Source organism: Salvelinus fontinalis, chromosome 4, assembly GCF_029448725.1.
Source record: "Salvelinus fontinalis isolate EN_2023a chromosome 4, ASM2944872v1, whole genome shotgun sequence".
NCBI lineage: Eukaryota > Metazoa > Chordata > Actinopteri > Salmoniformes > Salmonidae > Salvelinus > Salvelinus fontinalis.
This window is the reverse complement of record NC_074668.1, coordinates 3,624,760-3,645,431: the sequence shown is the minus strand read 5'-3', so window position 1 is coordinate 3,645,431 and position 20,672 is coordinate 3,624,760. Positions and strand designations below refer to the sequence as shown.

Here is a 20,672-nt window from a genome sequence, read left to right as displayed (position 1 = left end):
AGCCACTCCTTTGTTGCCTTGGCTGTGTGTTTTGGGTCATTGTCATGCTGGAATACCCATCCACGACCCATTTTCAATACCCTGGCTGAGTGAAGGAGGTTTTCACCCAAGATTTGACCGTACATGGCCCCGTCCATCGTCCCTTTGATGCGGTGAAGTTGTACTGTCCCCGTAGCATGTATATGTGCTTTCTTGAGCAGGGGGACCTTGCGGGCGCTGCAGGATTTCAGTCCTTCACGGCGTAGTGTGTTACCAATTGTTTTCTTGGTGACTATGGTCCCAGCTGCCTTGAGATCATTGACAAGATCCTCCCGTGTAGTTCTGGGCTGATTCCTCACCGTTCTCATGATCATTGACCAGATCCTCCCGTGTAGTTCTGGGCTGATTCCTCACCGTTCTCATGATCATTGACCAGATCCTCCCGTGTAGTTCTGGGCTGATTCCTCACCGTTCTCATGATCATTGACCAGATCCTCCCGTGTAGTTCTGGGCTGATTCCTCACCGTTCTCATGATCATTGACCAGATCCTCCCGTGTAGTTCTGGGCTGATTCCTCACCGTTCTCATGATCATTGACCAGATCCTCCCGTGTAGTTCTGGGCTGATTCCTCACCGTTCTCATGATCATTGAAGAGATCCTCCCGTGTAGTTCTGGGCTGATTCCTCACCGTTCTCATGATCATTGACCAGATCCTCCCGTGTAGTTCTGGGCTGATTCCTCACCGTTCTCATGATCATTGACCAGATCCTCCCGTGTAGTTCTGGGCTGATTCCTCACCGTTCTCATGATCATTGCAACTCCACGAGGTGAGATCTTGCATGGAGCCCTAGGCCGAGGGAGATTGACAGTTCTTTTGTGTTTCTTCCATTTGCGAATAATCGCAGAAACTGTTGTCACCTTCTCACCAAGCTGCTTGGCGATGGTCTTGTAGCCCATTCCAGCCTTGTGTAGGTCTACAATCTTGTCCCTGACATCCTTGGAGAGCTCTTTGGTCTTGGCCATGGTGAAGAGTTTGGAATCTGATTGATTGATTGCTTCTGTGGACAGATGTCTTTTATACAAGTAACAAACTGAGATTAGGAGCACTCCCTTTAAGAGTGTGCTCCTAATCTCAGCTCGTTACCTGTAAAAGTATTCCTGGGAGCCAGAAATCTTTCTGATTGAGAGGGGGTCAAATACTTATTTCCCTCATTAAAATGCAAATAAATTTATAACATTTTTGACATGCGTTTTTCTGGATTTTTTTGTTGTTATTCTGTCTCTCACTGTTCAAATAAACCTAACATTAAAATTATAGACTGATCATTTCTTTGTCAGTGGGCAAACGTACAAAATCAGCAGGGGATCAAATACTTTTTTCCCTCACTGTATATGAAATGACTGCGTTGTGTAACACCCACCTGTGAGTTAGTCTGGGCGGAGTCAACGCAGGTACCTGATTGGTTATTCCAGATCCTCAGAACACCGTCGCTCTGCCCCCCTCCCGTGGCGATCAGCTCCTTCTGCCAAGGACACCATGCCATAGCCTATACACATCAACACACATTATGATAACACTCATCTCGGTTAACTTGGTCAAATTATTGATTAAGTTCTAGATCTATACGTGAGAAGAGAGAGAACGAGGAACGGAACCAGAACGAGGAACGGAACCAGAACGAGGAACGGAACCAGAACGAGGAGCTCCACCCTCTCTTTTTGTAAGTTATGGGCAAGTGTATGGGCCAAATTTCTCCTCCCCTTCTGAACACCCTAGAAATCATGATTTGTCCAAAAGCCACAGAACTTATACTTCTCATCACAGAACATGTAGTAGTAGTAGTAACGGAACATTTATGTTTAGTAGTAGTAACAGAACATTTATGTTTAGTAGTAGTAGTGACAGAACATTTATGTTTAGTAGTAGTAGTAGTAGTAGTGACAGAACATTTATGTTTAGTAGTAGTAGTAGTAGTAGTAGTAGTAGTAGTAGTAACAGAACATTTATGTTTAGTAGTAGTAGTAGTAGTAACAGAACATTTATGTTTAGTAGTAGTAGTAGTAGTAGTAGTAGTAGTAGTAGTAGTAGTAGTAGTAGTAACAGAACATTTATGTTTAGTAGTAGTAGTAGTAGTAACGGAACATTTATGTTTAGTAGTAGTAGTAGTAGTAGTAGTAGTAGTAGTAGTAACAGAACATTTGTGTTTAGTAGTAGTAGTAGTAACAGAACATTTGTGTTTAGTAGTAGTAGTAGTAACAGAACATTTGTGTTTAGTAGTAGTAGTAGTAGTAGTAGTAGTAGTAGTAGTAGTAACAGAACATTTATGTTTAGTAGTAGTAGTAGTAGTAGTAGTAGTAGTAGTAGTAACAGAACATTTGTGTTTAGTAGTAGTAGTAGTAACAGAACATTTGTGTTTAGTAGTAGTAGTAGTAGTAGTAGTAGTAGTAGTAGTAACAGAACATTTATGTTTAGTAGTAGTAGTAGTAGTAGTAGTAGTAGTAGTAGTAACAGAACATTTGTGTTTAGTAGTAGTAGTAGTAACAGAACATTTGTGTTTAGTAGTAGTAGTAGTAACAGAACATTTGTGTTTAGTAGTAGTAGTAGTAGTAGTAGTAGTAGTAGTAGTAGTAACAGAACATTTATGTTTAGTAGTAGTAGTAGTAGTAGCAGTATAGTAGTAGTAGTAGTAGTGACAGAACATTTATGTTTAGTAGTAGTAGTAGTAACAGAACATTTGTGTTTAGTAGTATTAGTAGTAGTAGTAGTGACAGAACATTTATGTTTAGTAGTAGTAGTAGTAGTAGCAGTATAGTAGTAGTAGTAGTAGTGACAGAACATTTATGTTTAGTAGTAGTAGTAGTAGTAACAGAACATTTGTGTTTAGTAGTAGTAGTAGTAGTAACAGAACATTTATGTTTAGTAGTAGTAGTAGTATAGTAGTAGTAGTAGTAGTAACAGAACATTTGTGTTTAGTAGTAGTAGTAGTAGTAGTAGTAACAGAACATTTATGTTTAGTAGTAGTAGCAGTATAGTAGTAGTAGTAGTAGTAGTAGTAACAGAACATTTATGTTTAGTAGTAGTAGTAGTATAGTAGTAGTAGTAGTAGTAGTAGTAGTAGTAGTAACAGAACATTTATGTTTAGTAGTAGTAGTAGTAACAGAACATTTGTGTTTAGTAGTATTAGTAGTAGTAGTAGTAACAGAACATTTATGTTTAGTAGTAGTAGTAGTAGTAGCAGTATAGTAGTAGTAGTAGTAGTGACAGAACATTTGTGTTTAGTAGTAGTAGTAGTAGTAGCAGTAGTAGTAACGGAACATTTATGTTTAGTAGCAGTAGTAGTAGTAGTAGTAGTAGTAACGGAACATTTATGTTTAGTAGCAGTAGTAGTAGTAGTAGCAGTAGTAGTAGTAACAGAACATTTGTGTTTAGTAGTAGTAGTAGTAGTAGTAGTAGTAGTAGTAGTAGTAACAGAACATTTATGTTTAGTAGCAGTAGTAGTAGTAGTAGTAGTAGTAGTAGTAGTAGTAGTAGTAGTAGTAGTAGTAGTAGTAGTAGTAGTAGTAGTAGTAGTAGTAGTAGCAGTAGTAGTAGTAGTAGTAGTAGTAGTAACAGAACATAGCAGTAGTAGGGAACACACACTGAGGCCACACACCTTGACTGCACTGGGTTGTGTCATTGTCCTGGCAGGTGGGTGTGTCTTCGTCTTAGACCCCAGGTCATTGGTCCAGATGTTGAGGAGGCCTTCTATTGAGCCACTGGCCAGCCAATCTCCTTGCGGCGCCCACTCTAGCCCGCACACGGACCCTTGTTGGTGGAACACACCCACTGTCGGGGTGCCAAGTCGGTAGTCATGGTGATGGATTAGCCCGAGAACAGAACCGCTGTCAGGGACAAGAACATAGTTGTGTTTCTCAACTCCTCAAGATCCTTTACAGTACACACACACACACACACACACACACAACCCACCTGCTGAGTACGTGTTGGTTCCAGCTAAGCGCTCCCACTCCAGAGAGGTGTGACGTTATAGTTCTGAGTCTGGTCCTCTTCTCCACATCCCACAGCTGGGGGGAGAAGGAGAGGCAGAGGGGGGGGCGAGAGGGAGAAGGAGGGGGGAGAAGGAGAGAGAGGGGGAGAAGGAGAGAGAGAGGCAGAGGGAGAGGGAGGGGGAGAGGCAGAGGGAGGGGGAGAAGGAGAGGCAGAGGGAGAAGGAGAGGCGGAGGGAGGGGGGAGAAGGAGAGAGGGAGGGGGGGAGAAGGAGAGAGGGAGAAGGAGAGAGGGAGGGGGGGAGAAGGAGAGAGGGAGGGAGAAGGAGGGAGAAGGAGAGAGGGAGGGAGAAGGAGAGAGGGAGGGAGAAGGAGAGGCAGAGGGAGAGGCGGAGAGGCAGAGGGAGAGGCGGAGAGGCAGAGGGAGAGGCGGAGAGGCAGAGGCATAGGGGGAGAAGGAGAGAGAGGCAAAGGGAGAGGGAGGGGGAGAAGGAGAGGCAGAGGGAGAGGGAGGGGGAGAAGGAGAGGCAGAGGGAGAGGGAGGGGGAGAAGGAGAGGCAGAGGGAGAAGGAGGGGGAGAAGGAGAGAGGGAGGGAGAAGGAGAGAGGGGGGGAGAAGGAGAGGGAGAGGCGGAGAGGCAGAGGGAGAGGCAGAGGGAGAGGCAGAGGGAGAGGCAGAGGGAGAGGCAGAGGGAGAGGCAGAGGGGGAGGGGGGGCGAGAGGGAGAAGGAGGGGGGAGAAGGAGAGAGAGGGGGAGAAGGAGAGAGAGAGGCAGAGGGAGAGGGAGGGGGAGAGGCAGAGGGAGAGGGAGGGGGAGAAGGAGAGGCAGAGGGAGGGGGAGAAGGAGAGGCGGAGGGAGACGGAGAGGCGGAGAGAGAGGCGGAGGGAGAGGCGGAGGGAGAGGGAGAGGCAGAGGGAGAAGGAGGGGGGAGAAGGAGGGGGGAGAAGGAGGGGGGAGAAGGAGGGGGGAGAAGGAGAGAGAGAGGCAGAGGGAGAAGGAGAGAGGGGGGGGAGAGGCAGAGGCAGAGGGAGAGAGAGGGGGGGAGAAGGAGAGAGAGGGGGGGAGAAGGAGAGAGAGGGGGGGAGAAGGAGAGAGAGGGGGGGAGAAGGAGAGAGAGGGGGGGAGAAGGAGAGGGAGAGGCGGAGAGGCAGAGGGAGAGGCAGAGGGAGAGGCAGAGGGAGAGGCAGAGGGGGAGGGGGGGCGAGAGGGAGAAGGAGAGAGAGGGGGAGAAGGAGAGAGAGAGGCAGAGGGAGAGGGAGGGGGAGAGGCAGAGGGAGAGGCAGAGGGGGAGGGGGAGAGGGGGCGAAGGAGAGAGAGGGGGGGAGAAGGAGAGAGAGGGGGGGAGAAGGAGAGAGAGGGAGGGAGAAGGAGAGAGAGGGAGGGAGAAGGAGAGAGGGGGAGGGAGAAGGAGAGAGAGGGAGGGAGAAGGAGAGAGAGGGAGGGAGAAGGAGAGAGAAGGAGGGCGAAGGAGAGAGGGGGGAGAAGGAGAGGCAGAGGGAGAGGGGGAGAGGCAGAGGGGGAGGGGGAGAGGCAGAGGGGGGAGAGAAGGAGAGAGAGGGGGGAGAGAAGGAGAGAGAGGGGGGAGAGAAGGAGAGAGAGGGGGGAGAGAGGAGAGAGAGGGGGGAGAGAAGGAGAGAGAGGGGGGGAGAAGGAGAGAGAGGGGGGGAGAAGGAGAGAGAGGGGGGGAGAAGGAGAGAGAGGGGGGGAGAAGGAGAGGCAGAGGGAGAGGGGGAGAGGCAGAGGGGGAGGGGGAGAGAGGGGGGAGAGAAGGAGAGAGAGGGGGGGAAAGGTGAGAGAGGGGGGAGAGAAGGACGAGAGAGGTGGAGGTGAGAGAGGGGGGAGAGAAGGACGAGAGAGGGGGGGAGAAGGAGAGAGGGGGGGAGAAGGAGAGAGAGGGGGGGAGAGGGAGAGAGAGGGGGGGAGAAGGAGAGAGAGGGGGGGAGAGGGAGAGAGAGGGGGGGAGAAGGAGAGAGGGGGGGAGAAGGAGAGAGAGGGGGGGAGAAGGAGAGAGAGGGGGGAGAGGGAGGGAGAAGGAGTGGCGGAGAGGCAGAGGGAGAGAGAGGGGGGGAGAAGGAGAGAGAGGGGGGGAGAAGGAGAGAGAGGGGGGGAGAAGGAGAGAGAGGGGGGGAGAAGGAGGGGGGAGAAGGAGAGAGAGAGGCAGAGGGAGAAGGAGGGGGGAGAAGGAGAGAGAGAGGCAGAGGGAGAAGGAGGGGGAGAAGGAGAGAAGGAGGGAGAAGGAGAGAGGGGGGGAGAGGCAGAGGCAGAGGGAGAGCGAGGGGGGGAGAAGGAGAGAGAGGGAGGGAGAAGGAGAGAGAGGGAGGGAGAAGGAAAGAGAAGGAGAGAGAAGGAGAGAGAGGGGGGGAGAAGGAGAGAGAGGGAGGGAGAAGGAGGGAGAAGGAGAGAGAGGGAGAGAGAGAGAAGGAGGGAGGGAGGGAGAAGGAGGGTGAAGGAGAGAGGGGGGAGAAGGAGAGGGAGAGGCAGAGGGAGAGGCAGAGGGGGAGGGGGAGAGGCAGAGGGGGAGGGGGAGAGGCAGAGGGGGAGGGGGAGAGGCAGAGAGAGAGGGGGGAGAGAAGGAGAGAGAGGGGGGGAGAGAAGGAGAGAGAGGGGGGGAGAGAAGGAGAGAGAGGGGGGGAGAAGGAGAGAGAGGGGGGGAGAAGGAGAGAGAGGGGGGGAGAAGGAGAGAGAGGGGGGGAGAAGGAGAGAGAGGGGGGGAGAAGGAGAGAGAGGGGGGGAGAAGGAGGGAGAGGGAGGGAGAAGGAGTGGCGGAGAGGCAGAGGGAGAGAGGGGGGGAGAGGGAGAGGGGGGGAGAAGGAGAGAGAGGGGGGAGAAGGAGAGAGAGAGGCAGAGGGAGAAGGAGGGGGGAGAAGGAGAGAGAGAGGCAGAGGGAGAAGGAGGGGGGAGAAGGAGAGAGAGAGGCAGAGGGAGAAGGAGAGGGAGAAGGAGAGAGGGAGGGAGAAGGAGAGAGGGGGGGGAGAGGCAGAGGCAGAGGGAGAGCGAGGGGGGGAGAAGGAGAGAGAGAGGGGGAGAAGGAGAGAGAGGGAGGGAGAAGGAGAGAGAGCGAGGGAGAAGGAAAGAGAAGGAGAGAGAGGGAGGGAGAAGGAGAGAGAGGGAGGGAGAAGGAGAGAGAAGGAGAGAGAGGGAGAGAGAAGGAGGGAGGGAGGGAGAAGGAGGGTGAAGGAGAGAGGGGGGAGAAGGAGAGGCGGAGAGGCAGAGGGAGAGGCAGAGGGAGAGGCGGAGAGGCAGAGGGGGAGGGGGAGGGGGGCAGAGGGAGAGGCAGAGGGGGAGGGGGAGAGGGGGCGAGAGGGGGGGAGAAGGAGAGAGAGGGGGGGAGAAGGAGAGAGAGGGGGGGAGAAGGAGAGAGAGGGGGGGAGAAGGAGAGAGAGGGGGGGAGAAGGAGAGAGAGAGGCAGAGGGAGAAGGAGGGGGGAGAAGGAGAGAGAGGGGGGGAGAAGGAGAGAGAGGGAGGGAGAAGGAGAGAGAGGGAGGGAGAAGGAGGGGGGAGAAGGAGAGAGAGGGGGGAGAAGGAGGGGGGAGAAGGAGAGAGAGAGGCAGAGGGAGAAGGAGGGGGGAGAAGGAGAGAGAGAGGCAGAGGGAGAAGGAGGGGGGAGAAGGAGAGAGAGAGGCAGAGGGAGAAGGAGAGGGAGAAGGAGAGAGGGAGGGAGAAGGAGAGAGGGGGGGGGGAGAGGCAGAGGCAGAGGGAGAGCGAGGGGGGGAGAAGGAGAGAGAGAGGGGGAGAAGGAGAGAGAGGGAGGGAGAAGGAGAGAGAGCGAGGGAGAAGGAAAGAGAAGGAGAGAGAGGGAGGGAGGAGGAGGGAGAAGAGAGGGAGGGAGAAGGAGGGAGAAGGAGAGAGAGGGAGAGAGAAGGAGGGAGGGAGGGAGGGAGGAGGGTGAAGGAGAGAGGGGGGAGAAGGAGAGGCGGAGAGGCAGAGGGAGAGGCAGAGGGAGAGGCGGAGAGGCAGAGGGGGAGGGGGAGGGGGGCAGAGGGAGAGGCAGAGGGGGCGAGAGGGAGAGAGAGGGGGGGAGAAGGAGAGGCAGAGGGAGAGGGGGAGAGGCAGAGGGGGAGGGGGAGAGGCAGAGGGGGAGAGAGGGGGGAGAGAAGGAGAGAGAGGGGGGGAGAGAAGGAGAGAGAGGGGGGGAGAGAAGGAGAGAGAGGGGGGGAGAAGGAGAGAGAGGGGGGGAGAAGGAGAGAGAGGGGGGGAGAAGGAGAGAGAGGGGGGAGAAGGAGGGAGAGGGAGGGAGAAGGAGTGGCGGAGAGGCAGAGGGAGAGAGAGGGGGGGAGAGGGAGAGGGGGGGAGAAGGAGAGAGAGGGGGGAGAAGGAGAGAGAGGGGGGAGAAGGAGAGAGAGGGGGGGAGAAGGAGGGGGGAGAAGGAGGGGGGAGAAGGAGAGAGAGAGGCAGAGGGAGAAGGAGGGGGGAGAAGGAGAGAGAGAGGGAGAAGGAGGGGGGAGAAGGAGAGAGAGAGGCAGAGGGAGAAGGAGAGGGAGAAGGAGAGAGGGAGGGAGAAGGAGAGAGGGGGGGGAGAGGCAGAGGCAGAGGGAGAGCGAGGGGGGGAGAAGGAGAGAGAGAGGGGGAGAAGGAGAGAGAGGGAGGGAGAAGGAGAGAGAGCGAGGGAGAAGGAAAGAGAAGGAGAGAGAGGGAGGGAGAAGGAGAGAGAGGGAGGGAGAAGGAGGGAGAAGGAGAGAGAGGGAGAGAGAGGGAGGGAGAGGGAGGGAGAGGGAGGGAGAGGGAGGGAGAGGGAGGGAGGAGGGTGAAGGAGAGAGGGGGGAGAAGGAGGGGCGGAGAGGCAGAGGGAGAAGGAGGGGGAGAAGGAGAGAGGGAGGGAGAAGGAGAGTGGGGGGGGAGAGGCAGAGGCAGAGGGAGAGAGAGGGGGGGAGAAGGAGAGAGAGGGGGGGAGAAGGAGAGAGAGGGGGGAGAAGGAGAGAGAGGGAGGGAGAAGGAAAGAGAAGGAGAGAGAAGGAGGGAGAAGGAGAGAGAGGGAGAGAGAGGGAGGGAGAGGGAGGGAGAGGGAGGGAGAGGGAGGGAGAGGGAGGGAGGAGGGTGAAGGAGAGAGGGGGGAGAAGGAGGGGCGGAGAGGCAGAGGGAGAGGCAGAGAGGCAGAGGGGGAGGTGGAGGGGGGGAGAAGGAGAGGCAGAGGGAGAGGCAGAGGGGGAGGGGGAGAGGGGGCGAGAGGGAGAAGGAGAGAGAGGGGGGAGAAGGAGAGAGAGAGAGGGAGGGAGAAGGAGAGAGAGAGAGGGAGGCAGAAGGAGAGAGAGGGAGGGAGAAGGAGAGAGAGGGAGGGAGAAGGAGAGAGAGGGAGGGAGAAGGAGAGAGAGGGAGGGAGAAGGAGAGAGAGGGAGGGAGAAGGAGAGAGAGGGAGGGAGGGAGAAGGAGAGAGAGGGAGGGAGGGAGGAGACAGAGGGAGGGAGAAGGAGACAGAGGGAGGGAGAAGGAGAGAGAGGGAGGGAGAAGGAGAGAGAGGGAGGGAGAAGGAGAGAGAGGGAGGGAGAAAGAGAGAGGGGGGGAGAAGGAGAGAGAGGGAGGGAGAAGGAGAGAGGGGGGGAGAAGTAGAGGCAGAGGGAGAGGTGTCTTACAAACATCACTAACGTAGAATATGACATGCACATGGTCGCGCTAAACTAAACCTAACCTCACTATAAGACAGAAGCAGGAAATAACTCCACTGTGTTTGATGATGTGATATTGTTCTGTCAACATACCTTCAACATGAAGACCTGCCAACAAAACAATCCAACACACGCAAAGGAAACACAAACATATCATGCATTACATTAAAGCAGCCAGGTTACCCGTGATACAAGTCAGTATTTGACGTCCATCCATGTCGGAAGATGACGTGGAAACCGTCCACTAGGGGCAACAGTGAGCGCGTAGGTTTCGGTTGTGGACGGGGATGGTGGACGGGCGTAAGCATTTGCTTCTGATTCCAAAGGTCGCAATTTCAAATCCAGCGACAGAAAGTTGTTTTTGAGGCCTCCCGGGTGGCGCAGTGGTCTAGGGCACTGCATCGCAGTGGTAGCTGCGCCACCAGAGTCTCTAGGTTCGTGCCCAGGCTCTGTCGCAGCCGGCCGCGACCGGGAGGTCCGTGGGGCGACGCACAATTGGCATAGCGTCGTCCGGGTTTGGCCGGTAGGGATATCCTTGTCTCATCGCGCTCCAGCAACTCCTGTGGCGGGCCGGGCGCTGTGCGCGCTAACCAAGGGGGCCAGGTACACGGTGTTTCCTCCGACACATTGGTGCGGCTGGCTTCCGGGTTGGAGGCGCGCTGTGTTAAGAAGCAGTTGGGTTGTGCTTCGGAGGACGCATGGCTTTCGACCTTTGTCTCTCCCGAGCCCGTACGGGAGTTGTAGCGATGAGACAAGATAGTAATTACTAGCGATTGGATACCACGAAAATTGGGGAGAAAATGGGATACAATTTATTTTAATTTTTTTTTTTAAAGAAAGTTGTTTATGAGATTTTTGTTTTAAACCTAATCCCAAATCTTAACCCTAACCTTAATCCTTCGGAGTTAATGCCTAATCTTAACCCTAACCTTAAAAAGTCAGCGTTAATGCCTAAACTTAATATTAAACACTTCAAAATTTTGACATTTGCAACAACTTTAAAAATGTGATGTTTGAGAAGCACGGAGCAACGTCTAATTCTGACATGAGACTGTGAGAGCTAGTCGATTAAAGACACACTCTAGAACATGTGTATAATTTCAGCCTGTAGTTTTGAAAGTGGTGCTCACGAGCTAAAAGTGGTCCCCGTTTTTTGCGTACTACGTCCTCCATTTTGTGTGATATGTTACGAATCAAATTAGTGAGAAAATATATTTTTTCTTAAATGTTTATTTTTTGGGTGGGGGGGGGGTGGTATATCAGCTTTAATATTACAGATAGATTGTAGATTCTATCAATTAAATTTATTTGCAGCATTATTGAATTTTGTTACAATATCTTTTACGAATTTGTTGCGCTAAGGTTGGAGCATGTTTTGTCTCTACCTGTACGTCCCCCTCCTTGGTCCCGATGCCCAGTGTACATCCATCTCTGCTCCAGGACACAGAGGAGACAGAATGACACAGGCTCAGTGGGAGAGAAGGTGCTGCTCTGGGGTGGATGCAGCCCTGCAGAGTGTGTGTTTCTGCCTTCCACAGGAACACATCGGACCCCAGGGCTATGGCCACAATACCACTGCTACTCCAGTCCAACGGGTGGCTGTCTGAGGAGAGAGAGGAGAGGAGATAATTTTAAAATCTAACAAACATACTATTTACAGTTACAGTATTCTATTAAATAAACAGCTCTGTTTGTGTGTGTTTGAGTTTGACCTACAAATTTTGTGATTTTGTGTTCAATTTTGTATTCTACCTTTATTTCAACAAGGAATACAGACTGAAACCAAGGTCTCTTTTACAGCTGGGCCCTGCGTATACATGTTTACACATACAGTTTAGGTACAATGATAAAGAAACTGCACAAAACAAACAAAACGATCACAGATAACACTTAAAAAAATATATAAAAAATAAATAAAATTACAGCAACAGATTTCATTGCTCTACAACAAATCTTTCTTAGTGTCCAACAAACTTTCTTAGTGTCCAACAAGCTTTCTTAGTGTCCAACAAGCTTTCTCTGCCCTTAGCTTTGTTCTGAACACCTCCAAAACAAAAGGACATGTGGTTTGGTAAGAAGAATGCCCCTCTCCCCACAGGTGTGATTACTACCTCTGAGGGTTTAGAGCTTGAGGTAGTCACCTCATACAAGTCCTTGGGAGTATGGCTAGACGGTACACTGTCCTTTCTCTCAGCACATATCAAAGCTGCAGGCTAAAGTTAAAGCTAGACTTGGTTTCCTCTATTGTAATCACTCCTCTTTCACCCCAGCTGCCAAACTAACCCTGATTCAGATGACCATCCTACCCATGCTAGATTACGAAGACGTAATTTATAGATCGGCAGGTAAGGGTGCTCTCGAGCGGCTAGATGTTCTTTACCATTCGGCCATCAGATTTGCCACCAATGCTCCTTATAGGACACATCACCGCACTCTATACTCCTCTGTAAACTGGTCATCTCTGTACCCGTCGCAAGACCTACTGGTTAATGATTATTTATAAAACCCTCTTAGGCTTCACTCCCCCTTATCTGAGATATCTACTGCAGCCCTCATCCTTCACATACAACACCCGTTCTGCCAGTCACATTCTGTTAAAGGTCAACAAAGCACAGTGAGTGATGTATTGTTGTCTCTACCTTCTTGCCCTTTGTGCTGTTGTTCGTACCCTCTTTTGTGCTGCTACCATGATGTGTTTCTACCATGTTGTTGTCATGTGTCGCTGCCATGCTATGTTGTTGTCTTAGATCTCTCTTTATGTAGTGTTGTGTTGTCTCTCTTGTTGTGATGTGTTTTTTGTCCTATATTTATATTTTATTTTTAATCCCAGCCCCCGTCCCCACAGGAGGCCTTTTGCCTTTTGGTAGGCCGTCATTGTAAATAAGAACTTGTTCTTAACTGACTTGCCTAGTAAAATAAATACATACAATCTGATTGTGAAGACAAACACTAACAATTGCATATGATCATATGATATTGTCTGATTTTGGAATTTATATTTCACTTCCTGGAGAATCTGTTAAAGAGCAGTTGCGTCACTCTGCTTTCCATTAACAAGATACACACACACACACACACACACACACACACACACACACACACACACACACACACACACACACACACACACACACACACACACACACACACACACACACACACACACACACACACACACACACACACACACACACACATTCCCAGAAATGCATAATCTGACAATCTGGGTAAAGAATTTAGCTTGAACCCTATCCAACAGACAAACGTCCATTTCTTCCACTGCTATAGCCAGCAAGATCACACCAGATAGACTACAGTATTCAACGTTTGTCCAGGTCCCCAAGACGTCAATACCACTAGCGGCAACAACAAAAAAAAAATGTTTTTATTTGACCTTTATTTAACCAGGTAGGTTAGTTGAGAAAAAGTTCTCATTTACAACTGCAACCTGGCCAAGATAAAGCAAAGCAGTGCAACAAACAGAGTTACACATGGAATAAACAAAACATAGTCAATAATACAGTAGAAAAATAATATATACAGTGTGTGCAAATGAGGTAGGATAAGGGAGGTAAGGCAATAAATAGGCCATGGTGGCAAAGTAATTACAATATAGCAATTAAACACTGGAGTGATAGATGTGCAGAAGATGAGTGTACAAGTAGAGATACTGGGGTGCAAGGGAGCAAAAATAAATAAATACAATAGGGGAAGAGGTAGTTGTTTGGGCTATTTATAGATTGGCTATGTACAGGTGCAGTGATCTGTGAGCAGCTCTGACAGCTGGTGCTTAAAGTTAGTGAGGGATATATGATTCTCCAGCTTCAGTGATTTTTGCAGTTCGTTCTAGTCATTGGCAGCAGAGAACTGGAAGGAGAGGCAGCCGAAGGAGGAATTGGCTTTGGGGGTGATCAGTGAAATATACCTGCTGGAGCGCGTGCTACGGGTGGGTGCTGCTATGGTGACCATTGAGTTGAGATAAGGCGGGGCTTTACCTAGCAAAGACTTATAGATGACTTGGAGCCAGTGGGTTTGGCCACGAATATGAAGCGAGGGCCAGCCAACAAGAGCATACAGGTCGCAGTGGTGGGTAGTATATGGGGGCTTTGGTGACAAAACATGAGCACATAATACCATTAAACTACGCATTTTGCCTCCGAGGATCACGGGTTCAATCACAAAGTCTAGGCACATGTTTTTATTTGTTTTCTGTTTCAACCGTATGCCAAACCTTTTAAGGTTACCTTAACCAGTGGTAATGTGGTAATGAATGCCTAAATTTAACTGTCAATTTAAAAAAATGCTTAACCATCAAGTTTTTTTTGTTTTAACAACCTTGCCTAATTTCACTTGACCGCTTGTTAGCTACAACACAATGGATAAGCCTGTTAGCTACAACACAATGGATAAGCCTGTTAGCGACAACACAATGGATAAGCCTGTTAGCTACAACACAATGGATAAGCCTGTTAGCGACAACACAATGGATAAGCCTGTTAGCGACAACACAATGGATAAGCCTGTTAGCTACAACACAATGGATAAGCCTGTTAGCGACAACACAATGGATAAGCCTGTTAGCTACAACACAATGGATAAGCCTGTTAGCTACAACACAATGGATAAGCCTGTTAGCTACAACACAATGGATAAGCCTGTTAGCGACAACACAATGGATAAGCCTGTTAGCTACAACACAATGGATAAGCCTGTTAGCTACAACACAATGGATAAGCCTGTTAGCTACAACACAATGGATAAGCCTGTTAGCTACAACACAATGGATAAGCCTGTTAGCTACAACACAATGGATAAGCCTGTTAGCTACAACACAATGGATAAGCCTGTTAGCGACAACACAATGGATAAGCCTGTTAGCTACAACACAATGGATAAGCCTGTTAGCTACAACACAATGGATAAGCCTGTTAGCTACAACACAATGGATAAGCCTGTTAGCGACAACACAATGGATAAGCCTGTTAGCTACAACACAATGGATAAGCCTGTTAGCTACAACACAATGGATAAGCCTGTTAGCTACAACACAATGGATAAGCCTGTTAGCGACAACACAATGGATAAGCCTGTTAGCTACAACACAATGGATAAGCCTGTTAGCGACAACACAATGGATAAGCCTGTTAGTTACATTTCATTTGCATTCAAAATCTTATTTTACCTCCTAACCCTAAACCTAACTCTCTCTGTGTGTGAGAAAGAGTGAGAGCCATGCACTCACAGTAGTCATCCTGCAGAGAGGGCAGTGCCAGAGTCAGCTGTGGTTTAGACTGGTCTGGAGACTGGTCTGGAGACTGGTCTGGAGACTGGTCTGGAGACTGGTCTGGAGACTGGTCTGGAGACTGGTCTGGAGACTGGTCTGGAGCAGAGGGAGCCATATACAGGACAGAGAACGGCTGCAGGGCAGACACACACACACACACACACACACACACACACACGCACGCACACACGCACACACACGCACACACACACACACACACACACACACACACACACACACACACACACACACAGGTCTAAAACACACAGTGAAATTATATTGTAGCATAGGAGGCTGGTGGCACCTTAACTGGGGAGGACTGGCTCATAATAATGGCTGGTAAGGAATTCATGGAATGGTATCGAATTTCATTCACTCCATTCCAGACATTACTATGAGCCTGTTCCTCCCCTCACCAGCCTCTTGTGTACTGCTGATACAGCAGTAGTAAATAGAAGTCTAAACATAGCAGTCATACGGTACCTGCCTTCTCTGAGCATCTGTCCCGTTCTCCAGACGCAGAACACACCCAGTCCTACAACAACATCATGATTTACAGTACAAACATTCTCCTTCCTCAGTACATTTCCCATATCCCCATGTGGACTATTTTAAGTTACAGTTAGGGGTTAAAGAGTTGGGGTTAGGGGTTAAGGAGTTGGGGTTAGGAGTTGGGGTTAGGGGTTAAGGAGTTGGGGTTAGGAGTTGGGGTTAGGAGTTGGGGTTAGGAGTTGGGGTTAGGGGTTAAGGAGTTGGGGTTGGGAGTTGGGGTTAGGAGTTGGGGTTAGGGGTTGGGGTTAGGGGTTAGGAGTTGGGGTTAGGAGTTGGGGTTAGGAGTTGGGGTTAGGGGTTAGGAGTTGGGGTTAGGAGTTGGGGTTAGGAGTTGGGGTTAAGGAGTTGGGGTTAGGAGTTGGGGGTTAGGAGTTGGGGGTTAGGAGTTGGGGGTTAGGGGTTGGGGTTAGGGGTTGGGGTTAGGGGTTAGGAGTTGGGGTTAGGAGTTGGGGTTAGGAGTTGGGGTTAGGGGTTAAGGAGTTGGGGTTGGGAGTTGGGGTTAGGAGTTGGGGTTAGGAGTTGGGGTTAGGAGTTGGGGTTAGGAGTTGGGGTTAGGGGTTAAGGAGTTGGGGTTAGGAGTTGGGGTTAGGAGTTGGGGTTAGGAGTTGGGGTTAGGGGTTAAGGAGTTGGGGTTAGGAGTTGGGGTTAGGAGTTGGGGTTAGGTGTTGGGGTTAGGGGTTAAGGAGTTGGGGTTAGGAGTTGGGGTTAGGAGTTGGGGTTAGGAGTTGGGGTTAGGGGTTAGGAGTTGGGGTTAGGGGTTGGGGTTAGGGGTTAGGAGTTGGGGTTAGGAGTTGGGGTTAAGGAGTTGGGGTTAGGGGTTAGGAGTTGGGGTTAGGGGTTGGGGTTAGGGGTTAAGGAGTTGGGGTTAGGAGTTGGGGTTAGGGGTTAGGAGTTGGGGTTAGGAGTTGGGGTTAGGGGTTAAGGAGTTGGGGTTAGGAGTTAGGGTTAGGAGTTGGGGTTAGGGGTTGGGGTTAGGGGTTAGGAGTTGGGGTTAGGAGTTGGGGTTAGGAGTTGGGGTTAGGGGTTAGGAGTTGGGGTTAGGAGTTGGGGTTAGGAGTTGGGGTTAAGGAGTTGGGGTTAGGAGTTGGGGTTAGGAGTTGGGGGTTAGGAGTTGGGGGTTAGGAGTTGGGGGTTAGGAGTTGGGGTTAGGGGTTGGGGTTAGGGGTTAGGAGTTGGGGTTAGGAGTTGGCGTTAGGAGTTGGGGTTAGGGGTTAAGGAGTTGGGGTTTGGAGTTGGGGGTTAGGAGTTGGGGGTTAGGAGTTGGGGTTAGGGGTTGGGGTTAGGGGTTAGGAGTTGGGGTTAGGAGTTGGGGTTAGGAGTTGGGGTTAGGGGTTAAGGAGTTGGGGTTAGGAGTTGGGGTTAGGGGTTAAGGAGTTGGGGTTAGGGGTTAGGAGTTGGGGTTAGGAGTTGGGGTTAGGAGTTGGGGTTAGGGGTTAAGGAGTTGGGGTTAGGGGTTAGGAGTTGGGGTTAGGAGTTGGGGTTAGGAGTTAGGAGTTGGGGTTAGGAGTTGGGGTTAGGGGTTGGGGTTAGGGGTTAAGGAGTTGGGGTTGGGAGTTGGGGTTAGGAGTTGGGGTTAGGAGTTGGGGTTAGGAGTTGGGGTTAGGAGTTGGGGTTAGGGGTTAAGGAGTTGGGGTTAGGAGTTGGGGTTAGGAGTTGGGGTTAGGGGTTAAGGAGTTGGGGTTAGGGGTTAGGAGTTGGGGTTAGGAGTTGGGGTTAGGAGTTGGGGTTAGGGGTTAAGGAGTTGGGGTTAGGGGTTAGGAGTTGGGGTTAGGAGTTGGGGTTAGGGGTTAAGGAGTTGGGGTTAGGAGTTGGGGTTAGGAGTTGGGGTTAGGGGTTAAGGAGTTGGGGTTAGGAGTTGGGGTTAGGGGTTAGGGTTAGGGGTTAAGGAGTTGGGGTTAGGGGTTAGGAGTTGAGGTTAGGAGTTGGGGTTAGGAGTTGGGGTTAGGGGTTAAGGAGTTGGGGTTAGGGGTTAGGAGTTGGGGTTAGGAGTTGGGGTTAGGAGTTGGGGTTAGGGGTTAAAGAGTTGGGGTTAGGGGTTAGGAGTTGGGGTTAGGAGTTGGGGTTAAGGAGTTGGGGTTAGGAGTTGGGGTTAGGAGTTGGGGTTAGGAGTTGGGGTTAGGGGTTAAGGAGTTGGGGTTAGGAGTTGGGGTTAGGAGTTGGGGTTAGGAGTTGGGGTTAGGGGTTAGGAGTTGGGGTTAGGAGTTGGGGTTAGGGGTTAAGGAGTTGGGGTTAGGAGTTGGGGTTAGGAGTTGGGGTTAGGAGTTGGGAGTTGGGGTTAGGGGTTAAGAGTTGGGGTTAGGAGTTGGGGTTAGGAGTTGGGGTTAGGAGTTGGGGTTAGGGGTTAGGAGTTGGGGTTAGGAGTTGGGGTTAGGGGTTAGGAGTTGGGGTTAAGAGTTGGGGTTAGGAGTTGGGGTTAGGAGTTGGGGTTAGGAGTTGGGGTTAGGAGTTGGGGTTAGGAGTTGGGGTTAAGGGTTAAGAGTTGGGGTTAGGGGTTAAGAGTTGGGGTTAGGGGTTAAGAGTTGGGGTTAAGAGTTGGGGTTAGGGGTTAAGAGTTGGGGTTAGGAGTTGGGGTTAGGGGTTAGGAGTTGGGGTTAAGGGTTAAGAGTTGGGGTTAGGGGTTAAGAGTTGGGGTTAGGGGTTAAGAGTTGGGGTTAGGGGTTAAGAGTTGGGGTTAGGGGTTAAGAGTTGGGGTTAGGGGTTAAGAGTTGGGGTTAGGGGTTAAGAGTTGGGGTTAGGGGTTAAGAGTTGGGGTTAGGGGTTAAGAGTTGGGGTTAGGAGTTGGGGTTAGGAGTTGGGGTTAGGAGTTGGGGTTAGGAGTTGGGGTTAGGAGTTGGGGTTAGGAGTTGGGGTTAGGAGTTGGGGTTAGGAGTTGGGGTTAGGAGTTGGGGTTAGGATTTTTTTTTTTTTTTTTTTTAATGGAAATCAAATGAAGGTCCCCACAACAATAGAAGAACAAAACGTGTGTGTGTGTGTGTGTGTGTGTGTGTGTGTGTGTGTGTGTGTGTGTGTGTGTGTGTGTGTGTGTGTGTGTGTGTGTGTGTGTGTGTGTGTGTGTGTGTATATAAACCTGTTTAGGCACATTCCTCCTGTAAGTGGTCGCTGCGGTGACAGATCTGACGACACGCTGTGATAGGTCTGACACTCCAGCCTCCGTCACTGCGTCTGAAAGAGAAAGTTCACACCGTCAGTAGAAGGTTAGTGGAATCTGTGTGGGTAGCTGGACAGGTAGGATGACTGACAGTGAAGGTGAACAAGTGGTCACGGGTCAGATGACAGAGGAATGGATGAGACTGAGGCAGGAATTCCTTTAACCATAACGTGGTATATATACTGGGTAGTTTGCGCTGCATAACAAAGGAAACAGAATAACAGGTATCCAATCAAATTCATAATCACAAAGATCAAATCATAACAATCATTCATGATTAACATAATTTAGGGAATTCAAACATCCAGTTCATTAAGAAGTCAATAGTAATCATCCTTGAGTCATTTAATGCTCGTAACTATTTATCATAAATCATGAGAAGAATAAAACAAACAGTGATCGGGTTATTCAATCTATAATCCCCATTAGTTTGATATCAGAATCGAGCAGTTCAGCAAACGATAACGTTTCATATTTCACCCTTTCAAGTGTCTTCATGTGTACATGTAATTTCATTACATATTAACCATATAATCGATGGCATTATTGGCCTGTGATGATCCGTAGGGCAGGTGATCATTGACCATTCACATTACACCATAGGTTTGAAGCGTGCGCTCCAAGCCGCGCTCCGCGGTAATAACTATAAACAATAACTGATGGCCCACTCTCCTGATCGCAACAGATAGTTCAGATGAAAGGTAACAGATTCGGTGGATTTACGTGGATTCGTGGACGCACAGAACTTCTGGATTAGACGGATTTAAGGAAGAGAAAGCAGCGAGATCGGAGGCGATGTCGATTTCCTCCTTTTATGGGGATGACATCTGTCGGACATTTTCCACCTGACCTAATTAAAGCGCTCCCTGGCCCAGCTGAGCAAGTGGCCATGAATTAAAGGATTCTTTTCACCAACTCCATGGGCCTTTTTCTACAGTCTGCTTGCATCATGTATTAACACAACATGAAACAATTTCAAAGACTTTACTGAGTTACAGTTCATAATTAAATCAGTCAATTAAAAAAATTCCATTAGGCCCTAATCGAGGGATTTCACATGACTGGGCAGGGGTGCAGCCATGGGTGGGCCTGGGAGTACATAGGCCCACCCATTGGGGAGCCAGGCCCAGCCAATCAGAATGAGTTTTTCCCCACAAAAAGGCTTTACAGACAGAAATACTCCTCAGCACAAGGTGCACCTGTGTAATGATTACACCGCTTAATCAGCTTCTTGATATGCCACACCTGTCAGGTGGATGGATTATCTTGGTAAAGGAGAAATGCTCACTGACAGGTGTTCTAAACAGATTTTGTGCTTATGGAACATTTCACATGAAACATGGAACACTTTACATGTTGCATTTATATATTTTTGCTCAGTATATGTCTCTGTGTTTATTTACAGTCATTGGTGCTTACAATAACAGGAAATAGGATGAGGCCCTTTTCACATAACCAACATTGTGTAAATTTGCGGCTGTTTGAAAATATAGAAGTAGACCTTGTAGAGCTAACTGTTAAACCTTACCTATAGTAGGCTACTTATATTATAAGAAAAAAAACATTCCTTCCTTCATTCCTTCCTTCCTTCCTTCCTTCCTTCCTTCCTTCCTTCCTTCCTTCCTTCCTTCATTCATGCCTTCCTTCATTCATTCAAACCTTGAAGGCTTGTCTCTGTGTTCTGCTCTTGTAGTTTTGTTCTCGCTGCGCCCCCTGGCGGTGAATCCAGAGACAGTCTCTGACAGACCGTGTCGAACTCCCGGCAGGGAGAATGGCGCCCCCTGGCGACCATGGGGCTACTGGCTAAAGGCTGCTCTGCGCTCAGCCGCCTGGTCACCATCCGACTCTTGAAGCGCTTGTACGATGCTGAGAGATGAGGCGCCTCCGTGCTTGTCTAAAAAAAAAAAAGAAGAGGAAAATAGACTTGACATTAGAATAATGGCTGATAAAACATGAGTTATTAACTAAGATATAGGATCAAGTATATCCCTATGTTCAAATCTTACGCATTTTTTTATTTTAAGTAGACGACAGTAAAACATTACAGATGTAAAGATTTTGCCCGAGATGTAGGCCTAGACAAATAATAAATCAGAGTTTTGATAAATCGACATAAAAACG

General features: G+C 49.7%; 1 protein-coding gene across 4 annotated transcripts in view; it reads right to left on the bottom strand.

Annotated features, from left to right (window-relative positions):
• The window catches only part of LOC129853005 (cell division cycle protein 20 homolog B-like), a 40,441-nt gene that overhangs the window by 4,327 nt on the left and 15,442 nt on the right, over positions 1 to 20,672 (bottom strand). For 2 of the 4 annotated variants that reach the window (XM_055918620.1, XM_055918623.1), the window contains 8 exons: positions 20,211 to 20,445; positions 18,471 to 18,565; positions 15,339 to 15,386; positions 14,810 to 14,984; positions 10,953 to 11,170; positions 3,951 to 4,045; positions 3,634 to 3,862; positions 1,402 to 1,527 (listed from right to left, as the gene is read on the bottom strand). In XM_055918620.1, coding sequence (XP_055774595.1) covers positions 1,402 to 1,527; positions 3,634 to 3,862; positions 3,951 to 4,045; positions 10,953 to 11,170; positions 14,810 to 14,984; positions 15,339 to 15,386; positions 18,471 to 18,565; positions 20,211 to 20,445 — 1,221 coding nt within the window. Of the gene's footprint in view, positions 1 to 1,401; positions 1,528 to 3,633; positions 3,863 to 3,950; positions 4,046 to 10,952; positions 11,171 to 14,809; positions 14,985 to 15,334; positions 15,387 to 18,470; positions 18,566 to 20,210; positions 20,446 to 20,672 lie in introns of all 4 variants that reach the window. The other 2 variants (XM_055918621.1, XM_055918622.1) reach the window with 2 other exon arrangements.